This window comes from Podarcis bocagei (genome assembly GCF_964188305.1).
Source record: "Podarcis bocagei genome assembly, chromosome: 7".
Taxonomy (NCBI): domain Eukaryota; kingdom Metazoa; phylum Chordata; class Lepidosauria; order Squamata; family Lacertidae; genus Podarcis; species Podarcis bocagei.
The window spans coordinates 40,001,827-40,019,440 of record NC_138132.1 but is presented as its reverse complement, the minus strand read 5'-3'; the positions used below and the strand labels follow the sequence as shown (position 1 = coordinate 40,019,440).

Here is a 17,614-nt window from a genome sequence, read left to right as displayed (position 1 = left end):
ATTTTACCACTAGTGATGGGACAGCATCCTCTTCCACTGCACCTGGGGGCAGGGTTTACAGGGATGCTGCATGACTCACACACATCTGTCTGCTCCTTACCCTTCAGTAGCTGCCACCAGAAATGACTCTTTCACTCTGCCTAACAGTAGGGCCAGCCTGTTTACAATTCAAAATCCAGACAACCAATCCTGCATGTGGATCCTGTGGTGAGGGACCTCTCCTTGCAGCCCCAAATCCCATTACTTGCTGAGATCTGGGTCCCCATAGGAACAAAAATCACCCCCTCACTTCTTCCCAATTGTGCAGTTATGGAGGGGCTGTGTCAGCCACAGGGATCCAGAGGGGTGGAAGCAGGGAAAGGAAGGGGCTGAACTCATCCTCACTTCAGCCCCACTGGAGATGGAGGGCAAGGATCATGCTCCCTCTGGGCAACAGCACTGAGACTTAGCAGCAGGGGCTAGAGTCTGAGAAGGGTGTCAGAATCTGGCTGCAGCTGCCTCCCCTCGCTCTCAGCACCCTGCACCTATCCTTGAGGATCCCCCTTTTACTGAGGGAGAAGGGAAGGAACCCTGGAAGATCCTGGCTTGTAACTCTGAGCCCCCTTGCCCCAAGTTGTTCCTCTTTCTCCTTGGGGCATATAGCCCATGCACTCACTGGCCTCAAGTCTCACTCTGACCAAGGAGGAAGGTTACAGCTAGTGTCACCTGCAGCCTGTTCCTTTAGGGAAGCCACAGGTGCCTTCAAGTCCACAGCAAGGCAAAGACCAGCCCACCAACTCAGCACCAGCCATCCTGCCACAGAACCCTTCCATTCTCGTAGCAACACCTGCCTCACCACCCCCCCCCCCAATTTCCCCACCTGTTCTGTGCCTCTCAGAGAGCTCTAGACTCTGGTGGCAGCAGAGTCTGCTGCTAGAGATGAATGAGTCTGGCAGTTTCGGTTTCTTTCCATTTCTCATTTTCCCAATCTTCAGGTCACAACATTTCCACATTTGCTAGCATTAGTTGTTGTTTTTAACTCATCATAAAATTTATCAGTACTTTAGTGCATGTTTCTCCTAATGGCCACATTTTTGCAAGCAATTTTCCTTAATGGCATGCATTTTTAGATGTTGCTTTCACCAACACAGGGCTTTTAATGCATACTTTTCCTTAGCATAAACATTTTTCACAGATTTTGGGTTGGAGAACAGGAACTGCAAAATTCAGAAAGTGCAAAGTTGGAAGGGTCCACCAGATTGCCCATTTTTCACCTCTCCTGCTGCTAGAATTCCTTCTCTGTTACCCAGTTACTCCACACACACTCTGCTGCCACGGCCCAGTAGCTGAACTTTGCCCCCGTGGAGAAGCAGCATTAGCATCAAGGAATCTACTGTCCATGCTAAAGGTTGGTGCAAGTTGGAAACCAAAGTCTGAGAGACTGGACACGTGAGATAAAACAGCAGGCACATGCATGTTGTGCTGAGGGGATCATGCAAAGTTGTGCACTGATAGGTAGCCACAAAAAACCAGCTCATTGATTGGTGCCTGTTAAGTTCCATCTTTGATCCACACTGAGAGTACTGTTAGAGCCACAGGAACCAGCAGAATCAACAGAGCAATAGAGTTACACAAATGTGGCTGGTCTAGAAATGTTGTAAGATGTTCTGGACTTTAATATTGTTGTGAGATTTTTGGTGGGGGGGGGAGAGAGAGGTTAGGCTGACTGCCTGAGACCCTTCTAATTCCTGGATCCAGCAAGGATTCAATTGTTGAACTAGCCAGTAAGAGCCATAATGGCCTAGGTATGGGTGGTTAAAATGGGTGGTGGGCCCTCCCTCAACTAGCAGTTAGTTAAAAGGACAAAAGCCATAGTGGTGGTGGTGTGTGAGAGAAAGCTAGAGGCTAGAGGCAGGCTGGGCAGCTGAGTGAAAGAGCCATGCCTGATTTCTGCTGGAATCCAAGGTGTGGCTATTGGAAGAAGACCTTCTTATGGGTTTAATGCTGCAAGTCCCTCCATCGTAGGCTCAGGTTTTATGTATGTATAAATAAACCATGTATCATAGAGACATCATAGTCTCGGACATCCCTTATTCTGAGGAAACCAAACCCAGTGTAAGTGCCTGGAACCCCTGCAATCTTGCACCACTCAGAGACTGAGATGGCATGCAATAATATAATGGGCATTGACCAAGATCAGGGTGGCCCAAGATGTGGCCTTATGGCCACATGAGACCCTCAATACATGCTCTGGCAGCCCTCAACAACATTTCTCTCTCTCTCTCTCTCTCTCTCTCTCTCTCTCTCTCTCTCTCACACACACACACACACACACACACACACACACACACAGCCCTCATGCTGCCTTCCCAAAGTCAAGTCAGTGAGGTGCTGGGCTTTGGGAAGGAGGTATGAGGGCTCTGACAGGGACCTAGAGTCTTCCTGCCTCCTACCCAAAGCCAAATTAGCACTTCCCCAGCTTTGGGAGAAAGGAGGACTCTAGGACCCTGCCAGAGCCTCACGTTTCCTTCTTAAAGCCCAGCACTTCACTTAGCCAGCTTTGGGAAGGCAGGTGAAGGCATCAAATTTTGGCCTCATTTGTCTCACCCCACCCCACTCCCTGTGCACCACAAGGCAGTGTATGGCCTGCAAGATCCATGTCAAAGTACCCTTGCAGCCCACTTGGTCGAACTGCCCTGACCTAGATAAACACACATTTTGATTTCATACTAGGAGGGTTCAGAAAAAACTTACCATAAAGTACCCAAATGATGGACTGTTTTTCAAATTATGTGACATCTTAAACTTCTTAAAAACCATGCATACTTTCTCTGTAACGTGAAGATAAAACACTACAAGCTAACAGGGATTTCTTTTTAAATATATATTTTATTTGGGAACAGTTGGCCACTTTATTTGTATTTATATGTTATATTAGATATATTGTATAATTATATGAAACTATGGTGTAATAAACTTTGAAAGTGAGTAAGGATTGTGAATATGTTTCACTATAATACTGAATTTAAAAATTTGGGGCGGGGAACCCAAAAAATCCAGAGCCCTCGAGTTTACCTTTGTTTTTTTTGCTCTTCCTCTTCTTGTGTTGCAAATATCTTCCACTGGAAACGCGCAATGATATCACTCCGATTGTGAATAACCACAGACCTCTGGCTCACTAAAGTGATATATGTTTTCTCAACTATCAAGGAGTTCTTGTCCAGTCTCACATTGACGTCTGTAGCTGCTCCATATAAGCCTACATGAATATCTTCGCCTAGGAGAGACAGCAAATGAGAAATGGAAAAGGACTGGCAGAACTGAGAAGGCCTGCATTTTTTGAGAAGTGCTTTATTTCAACAAGCTCCACAAAACACAGATGCTTGTGTGTGTCCAACAAGGAATCTTCCTCTTTAAAAGATTTCCTAGGCCAGACATGGAATGGAACTATCTAGGCCTCAGCCAGTGTTGCCATTGTCTCAGCAGCAATACTGGGGCTTGTGAAAATAGTGGAAGAGCAGTGCAATCTCCACAGGTAATAGGCTTAGCATTTGTCTCCCATCTTTTCAAAAGGTGTGATGTTGACATGTGCAATAATAAAGCTTTCTGGCAAGCATTTACCATGCATTTACTTTGGCGTACCATCCCTATTACCTTTCTCCAGTGGAGCCCTTTTATCAGCATGCTTATTTTTCAAAGCAGAGTTTATAATTTGTGTAAAATATGCAATAGCACTTAAACAAGCAACTGTTTTAGGGCAAATTCAATATTGGATTGTTGTTTTAGCATGCTGCCATTTCTAGTCATTCCAGCTGGCAACCATTTTATTATCATGCTTTTCCACCCAACCTTCTAATTCACCCTAAAACAACTTTAAAGATATTTTCAAAGTTATGCATATGTGATAGGAATTTTATGGTTTTAGATATATAGTAATGTTCATAACTGCACATACATAGATCAGTACAGGAAGGCCAACGTGGAACCATTTTGATTCCTAAACTGACCAAATCCTTTCTCTGCAAGGTTAAAAATGGAAAAGCCTCCCCATTGTCTCTTCCTTTAATCTGTGTTTGAATAAGGTGTGAGCCTGTGACCTGGCCCAGGAAATAAGTATTTTAGCATTACAAAAGAATGGCCAGGCTCCCCAGAAAATCCAATCAAGGAACCTGCTAGACAGGAGATAAACAAGGAGAAGAGAAAAACAACATTTAAATTTCTGTGATGTAGGTGGGATGTATCTGAGGGGTGGTCTTAGGTTGCACCCCTTCTGTGATGTATGCATAATGTTTCTGGGGGTGGTCCTGATCTAGAGAATGGGAATTTCAAAAGTCTTTATAAGGCCTTGCAGGCCATTGTTCTGGGTCCTCTTCCTCTCCTGCGTGTGAGGGGGGTACCCTGTTGCAACAGATCAATAAAGATCAAGCTTACTAGCTGCTTTGCTTCTCAATATTCTCTGGTTGGCCTCTGTTATTTTCTCCTACCAATAGGGAACCTATGTAAGGACTCTATATGGGCTCTTGGATACCCCATAAGGGAAAAGGGCATCTTTTTATTTACAACAGATGGCGACCACGCACGAAGGGACTTTTGGTTACCCGGATTCTGGGGAGGAGGAAGGACTGGTTATCCAGCGCGCACCAGGCAGTTTGCCAGGAGGAATAACCAGTCTTCCATCGGTCCCAGGGTCTGGCAATAACTTGGAGTTCAGCGAGGCTAACCAGGGGAAGCAAAGCTTGATCAGGCCGGCCTTAAACAACCAGTCAAGAGATCCCAGAATCACCAGGACAGCGCTTGCGAAGTGAGTATGAGTAGGAAAAATGGGTAGTGGGGTGGGATTCTGCAAACCACAGCAAACCTATACTTCTCAAATCCTTACTTCTTTCCTCACTTTAACTCTTGAAAAAATTGCCTTCTCCTCCTTTCTGTCCCCTCGATCTCAACACCAGCCTTAGCCCTTCGGAGTATGCCCAGGCAAGGGTTGTGTGTGATTTCTTCCACTTAATTCTTTATGCCAACCTATTCCTTCGGAGTTTTGCCCAGAAAGGTTGTGCAATTTCTTCTGCACTGAAAACTAACTTCCAGCGCAGCCGCACCTCTGCCATGGCGATCTTTGTTAGAAATGACCTGTGAACAGAGAACGCAAGGGCGCTGAATTCCTTTCCATCTTTCATATTCCAGAGTCTCAATCTGGCATTGCAAGTGTGCAAGCGTTCAGTAGGGACTCTGAGTTAGATTGTAAAAGGCAGGGAGGTTGCTGTGAGTTGTAGAATAGAGATTAAGTGAGGTATCCCCAGGTTTTTCCCCTTGGATCCCCAAGTTTTCCCCTCGGAGATTTGTCCAGGTATCCCCAGGTTTTTTTCCCTTGGATCCCCAAGTTTTCCCCTCGGAGATTTGTCCAGGTTTCCCCAAGTTTTCCCCTCTGATCCCCAGGTTTTTCCCATCGGAGATTTGTCCAGGTATCCCCAAGTTTTTTTTGTCCAGGTTTCCCCTTTTCCGGACCCTTCGGAGTTTTGCCCAGGTCCAAAACCCTTTTAATTGAAAATGGGTGCACCTCAGTCAAAAGAAAAATAGTCCCCAGACCCCTGGCGTGAAAGAAGCCCAGTTGGTGCTTACTTCCCGCCTGGACTCTGACAGTCCCCTTCAATTTGTGTTTAAGAAACGTTTTTCCTGTGTTTAAATTGTACTTAGGTAACATCCAGCAGCTGCTTATCTTAAATATGCCATCTAAAATAAAAATGCAAGCTTGCTCCAAATTCTAAATCTAAGGAAGCCATGTTGAACCTTATCAGCCTTAAAAACAAGACAAAATGGAGAATGAAGTGTGCAAATGTTTGTTATTTGAGAGAGGCTCTAAAAGAGTTTTCCTCCCAAGTGGTAAAATCTTGTATACGTGCTACTTGTGTTCTGAAAGGGGAATTACCCCACCTCCTTCCTCTAGTTTAAGTGAGGAGGGCGATTTAAGTCTAATGGTAAATGTTTTGTTGTAACTTTTGAGTTTGCAAGTATACCTGTGTTCCAGTCTAAGTTAACCTAATGTTTCTGCTGCAAAAGCCTAGTTGAGCCAACTGCTCTCTCAAGCTAAGATGCAGTGTATGTATTTCATTAAGCATATGCCTATGAAAGTATGGTGTTCCTTCTAAGAAAAATATCTGAGTCCAGTTTTAACTTTGATCTGGTTGGACAGAAGAGTTATTGTAAGGCTCCTGGTATCAGTCTCTATAAGACGTCCTGGCCTCTTTTCTTAGAAAATGCCCCCCCTTGTTTCATTCTGTCTCTTTCAGGGTTTTTTCCCCTTCTCCTTCTTATTCTGTGCCAGGTAAATTTACTCCTGAGTAAGCTTCCTTTAAAGGAAACTGCAAGGGGGGGGGGCATAGATTAGGCTTACTATTCCTCTGCAAGTTCAGGAAAAATTGTTCACTTTTGTATTCCTTTTAAATCAAATCTATGGCTGTTTAAACTTTGCTTTATAAAAGATCCTCTCCCTATCTTAGGAAAAATGTTAACTTCAATCTTCTTTTAAAGATAATTTCTATAGGAATTTGCACTCTTTAGTCTAAGGAAGTAAACTCTCACTCAAACTAGCTTCAAGATCTGCTAAAAGGGTTGGGTACTTTTATTTTCTTTTTCCTTAGTACATGATAGGCGCATGGTTTGTGATAGGCGCATGGCTTGTGATCTCTTCCCCAGTTGTGTCTGTGTACATAAGTATGTGTGTGTTTCTGGTAGTACAAATCTTGCTATGAACCCTGTATTTTAGGGTTGGACTAGATGACCCCAGGTCCCTTTCAACTTTCCCAATTTGTGGCTGATGAGTTGAAATCCAGCCCAGATTGCTCTTTGTTTTTAAAGGTGAGAGGTGAATGTGTGTGTTTCTGGTAGTACAAATCTTGCTATGAACCCTGTATTTTAGGGTTGGACTAGATGACCCCAGGGTCCCTTTCAACTCTCCCAATTTGTGGCTGTGTGGAAGACCATGTGTCTGCAAGCATTGGAGGGTAATTCTTAAATTCTGGTGTGGTAATGGAGTTGAAATTCAGCCTAGCTTTGCTTTTTAGTTTTAAAAGGTGAGAGGTAAAAGCCATGATGTTTTGAAGCACAACTGGTAATATCAAGCATTTGAGTGATTACAGTATTTATCATTTTGTCTACTATTTTTTTTTTAATCAACTTAAAAGTCAATTCAAAGTTTAAGCACATACAAATGAATAATCAAGTACAATTAGCCTTGGCCATTCCTGTAAATTAAGGCGCAGAAAATAATATTAATAATAATAATAATAATTGTTTGTCTGCAAATGGTAAGGCTGAAATGACTGAGAATGTTAAAAAAATCCTATGAATTCTAACGCTCTGGCCATTTTTACTCATAAATAAGAGAGCGGTTGATTGTTCCGTGAATGGCCAGAGGGATATTAGCCCTTTCCTGTACATAAAGGAAGCTTGGGCTGAATGGTGAATACTTGAATTGCTGAGTTTCTCTTTTTTGTTTTAAAATCTAACCCTATTTTAAAAAAAACCACTCCTTACCTGGCCATTTTTACTCATAAATAAGAGAGCGGTTGATTGTTCCGCGAATGGCCAGAGGGATATTAGCCCTTTCCTGTACATAAAGGAAGCAGTCTCAGTTTGCTTGGGCTGAAATTGCTAGCTTTGGTGAATACTTAAATTGCTGAGTTTCTCTTTTTTGTTTAAAATCAAACCCTGTTTTCAAAATCTACTCCTTACCCTTCCTTTCCCTTATTCAAATGGTAATTTAGCCAAAGGATGCAACATTTTCAATGGTATAAAAGGTTTGCTGAGGCATGAACTCTGCACATGCACAGAGGCTAGATCAGCTTACAAAAGAGAGAGAGAGAGAGAGAAAGGAGGGGAGAGAGAGAAGGTTTGGAGAGCCTGAAACCTATACAAATTTCCTTATGTAAAACTTGGGAGCCATTGAGGGAAATCACCCTTAATGTCTTGCCCCAGGGGCTAACAAAAGGTTCGCCTCCCAATGGAATTTAAATTTTATAAGTTTTTGTTTTTGTTTTTGTTTTTGTTTTTGGTGTGTGTGTGTGTGTATATGCCTATGCATTTTAGGAACAGCACTTCCTGACAGACCTCTCACATGAAATAATTTTCCCTTTCAACAGGTGTGTGTATATTGTGTGTATATGCCTATGCATTTTAGGAACAGCATTTCCTGACAGACCTCTCACATGAAATAATTTTCCCTTTTAACAGAGTGTCCTTTTCTCCCACAGCACAAATGATAATGAGAGGATGCAAACAGTGATTTAAATACTCTATAAAAAGCAATTGCATTTGTTTCTCTTTTGTCTTTCTTCCCTAAAAGCCAAACAGTCACTTTCTTTCTGTTCAGCAAAACAAGTCTGAATCCCTGCTACATTAGTTGATTTCCTTCTATCTCTTTGTGGCTTTGACATTTTTTTTGGTTACAAATAATCTGTTTTCGTTTATTAAGTTCGTTTTATCAGTTCTTCCATTATATATATGAAATTAATCGAAGCACAACCAAACATTGTTTGTGGAATGGTATTTGTTTACTACCTTTTTGCCTGAGCATTTCTTATTAATTCTGTCATTTTGGCTAGTGCAAGTTACTTGCACAACTTTAAAATTGCCATTCATTTTTTCTTGGTATTAACTCATTTCCCAGTATTAACATTACAGCTGATGTCACATCAAGAAACACTTTTATTTTCATTTGGGATGTTAGAATGCCAAAACAGATTACTTCAGGTTACTTCAGGTTGCTTATTAATTGTGTGTCTTAGCATTTATTTATTTTTGGTTCCTCATAGGTCATTTGTGTGTGTGTGTTTTACTTTGGGGACATGTTCATCACATGTTGAAAGTCAGTTTCATGAAGTTCTTTTATTGGATAGCACATGGTGAATTTTAAGTTTTCCCCATTGTTTTCCTTTTTTTTTCAGTCTAGTAGTAATCTGCGTGGTTTTGATAATATATTTAATAATAGTTCTTTTCTGAATCTGATGTTTTTGTGTCAAGTTTGTTTTCATCTAACTGGTAATCTAATTTTTTGCTTTCCTTTTATTTTTTAACCTTTCTTGTATTTTTTACAGTTCTCTTTCTCTACATGTGGAGTAATTTTTTATTTTATAATATGAAAAGAACAACAACAACAAAAATTAAGTGAAGGAAAGCAAACAAACTTAGCAGATAATAACAGTAATTATGCGGAAATGTGATAATAATATTGAAATAAATAAAATGCTTAATATGCTAAGATTGTTATTATTTGCAGCTTCCCATGGAAACTGGAGGACATCCTTTTTGCCTTTTGCCCCTTTCTTGTCTAACTGTGTTTTTAAGTCTCCCCAAAACCCTGCCCCCTTACAGGATATCACTTCTACAGATGTGCAATGATGAAAAGCAGCAACAACCCCTTCGCCATCACAAGACCTGCAACGCCAGAGTTTTCAAAGTGCCCACAGCTATCTCTTTCAAGGATATAGACTGCCGGGGGGGGGGGGAGTGGACCTGAGTTGAATTGCAAGGACATTTTCCCACTTTTGAACCTTAAGACTGTGCTCCAGGATTCAAAAGATACATACGTAAAAGATCACAATTGTGTCAAGATATGCAACAGATATTTAATTATTTTGTTTTGTATTATGTGTTATTATGTAAGAATGTTGAAATGTGTCTGACAGTGTGATTTCCACAAAGGGGGGCAATTTATTGTGTAACTGTTTTTATGTTTAATGTCTTATTGCTTACACACCAATGGAGAATTCTCATGCATTTTATACTTTCTAATAGCTCACACTATTGTGTAGTCCAATGTTTAGATCAATTTATAACCACATTGTTCCACCTGGCACTCTGCCAACTTTCCCTATCCATTTTAATATGTGTTAAACCTCTTTTTGCCAATGACAAACTTCTGGATCCATAAAACACCAGGTACATGAAGGTGGATATGCTTTGGTTTAGCGGGAATGATTCCTTATAGACTTAAATTGACTTATTTGGACAACTGCCCTTGTTAAGAATGGTTTTCTTTTAACAGATTGGTTTGAAGACTTGAGAACCATGGGGCAAGATAAATTCAAATTGGACTCAGTTTGAATTGGGCAAGTGTATCCAGGCTGCAATTAGCTTTTTGGTCCTTTAAGTGCAAGTGAGCAACTTCTCATGAGCCCAAGACCACAGCCTATAATAAAATCCCATAGCTAAAGGCCAAGGCGAAGACCTCTCCCTCACGAGATGCCCAAAACCTGTGCCAGCTATGGTGAATGCCAGGCGACATGGTTAAATGAAAGCCCTGAGGGGATTCAACAGACAAGATGTGTTGCTGTAGCACTATGTCAGTGTGAGACCACAGAAGAGCTACCTTGACACCTGAGAACACAAAAATGGCGGGGGGGAAGCAAACTGCACTTTTCAGTCATTAGTGGACCTTACCTTCCTGCTAGGTGTAAAGCATAGAACACTATTGAGTAAATGGTCTCTCCCAAAGTGTTAGAATGCCACAAGCAATTTAATAGCAAAACGCAACATGTGTTATTTTTATATGATATATTCATACAAAGACATCCATTTACAACATACGATGTTATTATTTGTGGGGCAAAAATTTTTAAGAAAAATTCTAGCCCCAGAGGGGGGAAATTGTGATAGGAATTTTATGGTTTTAGATATATAGTAATGTTCATAACTGCACATACATAGATCAGTACAGGAAGGCCAACGTGGAACCATTTTGATTCCTAAACTGACCAAATCCTTTCTCTGCAAGGTTAAAAATGGAAAAGCCTCCCCATTGTCTCTTCCTTTAATCTGTGTTTGAATAAGGTGTGAGCCTGTGACCTGGCCCAGGAAATAAGTATTTTAGCATTACAAAAGAATGGCCAGGCTCCCCAGAAAATCCAATCAAGGAACCTGCTAGACAGGAGATAAACAAGGAGAAGAGAAAAACAACATTTAAATTTCTGTGATGTAGGTGGGATGTATCTGAGGGGTGGTCTTAGGTTGCACCCCTTCTGTGATGTATGCATAATGTTTCTGGGGGTGGTCCTGATCTAGAGAATGGGAATTTCAAAAGTCTTTATAAGGCCTTGCAGGCCATTGTTCTGGGTCCTCTTCCTCTCCTGCGTGTGAGGGGGGTACCCTGTTGCAACAGATCAATAAAGATCAAGCTTACTAGCTGCTTTGCTTCTCAATATTCTCTGGTTGGCCTCTGTTATTTTCTCCTACCAATAGGGAACCTATGTAAGGACTCTATATGGGCTCTTGGATACCCCATAAGGGAAAAGGGCATCTTTTTATTTACAACACATAATAGAGCTTAAATTTAAAAAGTGCTTTAGCACAAATTAAACATTGATTTAAAAATTGATTGTTCAAAGTGGTTTTTAAAAATTGTGAGTTTGAGTGCATTGTGCTTTTTCTGCACACATGGTTATATCACACCCACAAGTGTGGATGGGATATAACAGGTTGTATACACACCAACAGTGCCATATTCCCTTCCCTACCACAACCCTCCCCCCAAAAAACCCCGTGTAAGTGCCTTGAACCCCAGCAATCTTGTTCTGGACCTACTGTGGTTCTCAACTATGTGTGTGTGTGCCTTCTCAGCATAGCTGATGCAGACAATTGACTGAGCGTATAACAGTATTGATTTGTTGTTTTGTCAGCACCAGAAAGGGTAAGACATGCCATCATCAATCATGTTGGCATCCTGCTGTGCAGGCCAGGTAGTTTGCAGTCTGGATTGAAGGGGACTCAGTGGCACAAAGCCTTCTGTGAAGAGAAGCCAGGCTGTTAATGCACAGGTGCCATGCGCTGCACACAGGGGTTGGTTCTAATGAAAAGGCAAAGGTATTTCTCTCTCTGAGTAAGTCAGGATCATCTTAACATTGGAATCATGGCTGTGCAGTGATAGCAGAGTGGGATTTTTCATGTTGTGATGGAACCTTTCAAATACAGTGGTACCCCGCAAGACGAACGCCTCGCAAGACGGAAAACCCGCTAGACGAAAGGGTTTTCCGTTTTGGAGGCGCTTCGCAAAACGAATTTCCCTATGGGCTTGCTTCGCAAGACGACAGCCCATAGGGAAATCTCCGGGACAACGGGGAAGCGCAGCGCGTCTTCCCCACTGTCCTCGGACCTCCTCCCGCCGCCGGACATCGGAACGAAGCTCCGATGTCCGGCGGGTGGGGGGAACGTCTCCTCCCTCCAACGGACATCGGAACGAAGCTCCGATGTCCGGCGGCGGGGGGGAACGTCTCCTCCCTCCAACGGACATCGGAACGAAGCTCCGATGTCCGGCGGGGGGGGGAACGTCTCCTCCCTCCAAAGGACATCGGAACGAAGCTCCGATGTCCGGCGGGGGGGGAACGTCTCCTCCCTCCAACGGACATCGGAACGAAGCTCCGATGTCCGGCGGGGGGGGAACGTCTCCTCCCTCCAACGGACATCGGAACGAAGCTCCGATGTCCGGCGGGGGGGGGAACGTCTCCTCCCTCCAACGGACATCGGAACGAAGCTCCAATGCCGGGCGGGGGGGGAACGTCTCCTCCCTCCAACGGACATCGGAACGAAGCTCCAATGCCGGGCGGGGGGGGAACGCCTCCTCCCGCAGCCCGGCATCGGATGGCTGTCCTGAAGACTTGGGGTGGGAGGAGGGTTTTCCTTCCCACCGCCAACATTCAGAATGCTGTTCTGAATGTTGGCGGTGGGGAGGAAAAACCCTCCTCCCACGCAAGCCCCGGGAACAGAGGAGAAGCGCTGCGCGCCTTCCCCTCTGTTCCCGTACCTGTCCTGAAGGCTTGAGGTGCGGAGAAAAGCCCTTCTCCGCACCGCCAGCCTGGCAAGCGGTTTCCCTAGGAACGCATTAATTGATTTTCAATGCATTCCTATGGGAAACCGTGCTTCGCAAGACGAAAAACTCGCAAGAAGAAAGTACTTGCGGAACGAATTAATTTCGTCTTGCGAGGCACCACTGTATAGGCTCCGGCATAAACAGCATCTTTGGCAGGACAACTGCAAACTGCTGGTACTAATGCTGCAGCAGATGCTTGAGTGAAGATCTTCTCTTGAGCTGGAGCCAAGGTCTGAGGGCCAAATCAGATGTAACCTTCAATTTAGGTACCTCTTGACATGACTGAAGGCACTCATTCACATACAGCATTGTTCTAGCAGTTCTGAAAACTTCATCCAACAGAAGAGATTTCTGCCATTTAGTGCCTGTAGAAGTATAACACCCATATGCTACTTTGGCATAATTACAGCAGCTGGCAGGTAACAAAAACAAAAACAAAAAGGTTACTGAGCACTGTTGCTTCAGAAACTGTGTTGACCTGGGAGGAATCAGTGAGTAAGCAAAGCAGGGTTAGGTGAAGCATGTTGTAGAAAAGTCTGCAAACAATCCTGTTAGGCAGCCACAGTTCATTTCAGCAGGGCTCTTCGGCAACTCTCATGCCAAACACCTGGAAGTGTCTTCACTTCAGACAGCAGAGCAGCCCCATGGAAGTAGCAAGGCATCTGTAGTAGAGGTTCCTAGATGACATTGGATTGATTCTATGTACACTGGTGCCCCGCAAGACGAATGCCTCGCAAAACGAAAAACGCGCAAGACGAAAGGGTTTTTCGGTTTTTGCGTCGCTTCGCAAGACGATTTTCCCTATGGGCTTGCTTCGCAAGATGAAACTTCTTGCAAGTTTTTTTCCCTTTTTCTCAAAGTGACCGCAAAGGCGAGCTCCGGTCGCGCGGCCGAGGGAAGCCCCGCTGTGGGTCGTCCAAAGTCAGCCCGAGCATGTCACTCACCTAAAAGGCATGGAGAGACGGAGGGAGAGCGCGAGGATCCAGGTGCAGAGGATGCTCCTGCAGCAAAATAAAGGCAGTCGGCAGCCGGAGGGCTCCAGGACCCAGAGCTGCGGCGGGGCCGTCGATGGCGTTGCCGGAGACTCCTCCCTCTGGGCCTCGCTCTCTCCACCTTCGCCGCCGCTTGCCCTGCCTGCGATCGGCCGGGCTCATCGCTCTGCTCTGCAGAGCGCTACACAAAGGCGCGGTGGGACAGGTGTCCGGGGACGCTTTGGCTGAGCGAGCCCCGGGATCGGAGGTGCGGGGTGCTTGCTGCAGATCTTATCTTCCGGGGTCGCTGGGATGGCGGCGGTCGGGGCTTGTGTTATGTAAGCGCGTCAGGAGGGACTGCTTAAGACAGTGTTTCCCAACCGGTGTTCCGCGGCACACTAGTGTGCCGTGAGACGTTGGCTGGTGTGCCGTGGGAGGGAGGCGGGCGAGTCGGGCAGTGAGAGGCGGCGGCGGCGAGGATCCGCGTCGAGCCGGGGGCGGCTCCGCGGTGGTGGTGCCGAGGTTTCTCTCTCCATTCTCCCCTCACACACACACACAGGAAGTAACACAGGATCAGCTGACAGGACCCAGCCAATGGGGCGGCGGTGGGGCAGCGCGTGCAAAAGGGAGGAGCGCGAGACAGCGGACGAGGAGGAGGCCGGCATGTCCGGGCAGCAGCAGCAACAACAGCAGCAGCAACTCCCGGCTCCTCAAGCCCCGGGCAACCCTACTCCCTCACCGGCCTCGGCCGCCCTCCTGCTCCACCCGCCGCCGCCTCCCCCGCCGCCGCCGGCCACCTCGGCCCCGCCGCCGCCCCCTCCTCTGCTCGCTATCGCCGCCACCACCACAACAGCCGCCGCCGCCTCAGCTGCCGCCGTCCCTCAGTCCCTCGCTTTGCTGCCTCCCCCCCCACCCCCAAAGCTTGGAGGTTCCCCGGCAAGGGGGAGGGAAAAAATTGAAAACTTTCACTTTCGTGCGTGCCTCCCGGCGTGACGCTGCGCGCTGACGTCACGGGGCTGTAATGGTGGTGTGCCGCGAGATTTTTTTCATCAAACAAGTGTGCCTTTGCCCAAAAAAGGTTGGGAAACACTGGCTTAAGAGACCGGACGAGGCTTATGCAATGGCCAGATGCTCCCTAGGGGTCGAGGCTTGCATTTGCGGGAACGAGTTTATACCTGTAGCCGCTAAGCCGCTAAGCCGCTAATAGCCGTGCTTCACAAGACGAAAAAACCGCAAGACGAAGAGACTCGCGGAAGGGATTAATTTCGTCTTGCGAGGCACCACTGTACCCTTTTATTCCACAAGAAAGCTAAAAGAAAATGATACATCCTTTGATTTTGCACTCACCTGTGTCATAATGCACTACAAGGTCCTCACAGTGGTTGCCACTCTTTTGAGGATGGAAATCAATGGTGAATTGTGTGGTTTCCTGGATTCCAAGGGTCCCAATGGAGGGCTCGATAGAGAATGGTCTGAAATGCAAAGGAGAAATCTGGAATCAATGGGACAAATTAGTCTGAAGCCCATGGATTTCAATGAGAACTAATTGCAATTACCTTGGTCAGGATCAAGCTCATTTTTTTTTACTAGGGCCACATATTCAAGCCTGGTTAACATGGTATAGTGATCTTGTAACACTTTTCAACTGGGCTTTTGTACTCCCAGCCAGAGGGCTAAAGAGATCTAAAAGGTGTATTTATCCCTCTCTTTCAAGGCATGTCAATGAGCAGCACTGACCATTCTCAACTATCTTCATATCAGAGACAGCCTCTGGATTCAAGTGGACCAACTGCTGCAGTTGCCCTCAGGTCCTGCTTGAGGGCTTCTCAGATGCATGTTTTTGGCCACTGTGAGAACAAGATGCCCGAAGAGGTGAGTCTTTGATCTTAACTAGCAGCCAGGGTCATCTTCTTATGTCCTTAGGCTGCAGGTACAAAACCGAGACTGGATATTCCAGACCCACTCACGTGGAGTACAAGGGCATAAGCAGGGAGCTCTTTCCAATGCAGAGCTCAGCTAGATAAGACAAAATGAAAGCTAGGGAGCAGTTAAAGCCATCGGTAGCCAATGATATCTTAAGTCTAAGCCACACCCACAGCACCAGCACTCCAGCCTTCTTAGCTCTCACTTACGTAGAGCTGTAACCATGTCAGTGGTCTATTTCTAAGGTGTGACTGGCCCAAATTCCCCTAGGTTAAAGCACAAGAAATATTTCCTGTAGCCTATGACAACCTGCTCAGTAACTTTAAACATATTTGACTGAAGTCATTGTCTCCTTTATTATACAGAAAAATGAAAATACAGTGGTACCTCAGGTTAAGGTCCGTTCTGGAGTTCCGTTCTTAACCTGAAACTGTTCTTAACCTGAAGCACCACTTTAGCTAATGGGGCCTCCCGCTGCTGCCGTGGCACTGCTGTGCAATTTCTGATCTCATCCTGAAGCAAAGTTCTTAACTCGAGGTACTATTTCTGGGTTAGCGGAGTCTGTAACCTGAAGCGTCTGTAACCCGGGGTACCACTGTACATACAATAAAAGTTTATTTAAATCGGGGGGGGGGGTCATTGTCTCATGCTCTGGCTATTACTGATGTCACATTCCATAATCTGAAACCTTCTAACCCAGACAGAAATCTCAAGGTTTTACCTCTGTGTAGTGATTTGATAGCGGGCCTCTCGATTGCCAATGTTACGAACAAGGAGTGTTTTCTGTGTGTTGTACTTGACCGGGGAGGTGGAGAAATTCAGCTTGTCTGGGAAATCCAAAATGCCTCTGGCACCAATGGCTCGAATAGGGACAATAAACTTTTCCCTTTCAGTAATGCAGGTTACTTCATGGAAATAATCCTGGAGAGAAAGAATAATATGAGAAGCCTTGCTTCTGGGGGCTCAGCATTCCTCCACCACAGCAGATGCCAGAAAAGATCTTCAAGGTGAACAGCATAGTATTGTAGGATCTACTGACACACCCAATTGCCCCAGAAAAATGACACCTGAACTCACTTCAACCTCGGATTAGGATCTCACTGCAAACACCTGCAATGACTCTCCGGGAGCCATTTTACAAAAGGAGCTGATTTGTCTCTCTGGACAAACCAGGAGCTGCAAACAAGTATTGTTATTGGCTTAGAGTTTTGATTTCTCTGGAGGAGACAAACCATGAACCTGAGTTCAGACAACAGACTAAGCCAAACCATATCTTCGTGCATAGCAGGAGAAATAGTGGAGCAAAGCAGTTGCAATCTGCTCTCTAGGACAGTGTTTCCCAAACGTTTTTGGGCAACGGCACACCTGTTTACTGAAAAAAAATCTCGCGGCACACCACCATTAAAGCCCCGCCCCGTGACGTCAGCGCGCAGCGTCACGCCGGGAGGGACGCACAAAAGTGAAAGTTTTTCCCCTCCCCCTTGCCGGGGAACCTCCAAGCTTTGGGCAGGCAGGTAGGCAGAGCTGGGAAGGGGGTTTCCAGGGGACACGGCAGCTCCTCGAAAGGCTTCTCTCAGCTGCGCTCAATCCTCCTCGGAGAGGATTTCCCCTCCGGTCCCATGCCTTCGTTTGGGGCATCGCTCCGGCTGCTCCCTCTCCCGCCGCGCAGGAGCGATGCCTCTCTCTGGCTCTCCCTCCGCGCAGGCTGAGGGAGGGAGGGAGGTGCGCGTGTGACCCGTCTCTGCTGGGAGACCAAACCCAGCGAGGCAGAGTCGCGCGGAGGCGCCCAGGCAGCGCTGCCGGCTGCGAGGAGGAGCGCCAGGCAGCAGCAGGAGGCGCGGCCTCTCCTCGCCACCGCCGCCCCGCCTCTCGCCGCCCGACTCGC

At 45.8% G+C, this 17,614-nt stretch overlaps 1 protein-coding gene and 1 long non-coding RNA gene across 5 annotated transcripts in view; one reads left to right on the top strand and one right to left on the bottom strand.

Annotated features, from left to right (window-relative positions):
• Positions 1-17,614, bottom strand: part of HYDIN (HYDIN axonemal central pair apparatus protein) — a 147,120-nt gene that overhangs the window by 116,857 nt on the left and 12,649 nt on the right. For all 4 annotated transcript variants that reach the window (XM_081199950.1, XM_081199953.1, XM_081199951.1 and 1 more), the window contains 3 exons: positions 16,451-16,650; positions 15,154-15,278; positions 3,055-3,256 (listed from right to left, as the gene is read on the bottom strand). In XM_081199950.1, the coding sequence (XP_081056076.1) occupies positions 3,055-3,256; positions 15,154-15,278; positions 16,451-16,650 (527 nt within the window). The remainder of the gene's footprint in view (positions 1-3,054; positions 3,257-15,153; positions 15,279-16,450; positions 16,651-17,614) is intronic.
• LOC308590203 lies at positions 3,417-16,852 on the top strand. The gene is made up of 4 exons (XR_014009720.1): positions 3,417-3,514; positions 13,142-13,254; positions 15,521-15,678; positions 16,623-16,852. It is a non-coding gene; the product is annotated as an uncharacterized lncRNA (long non-coding RNA).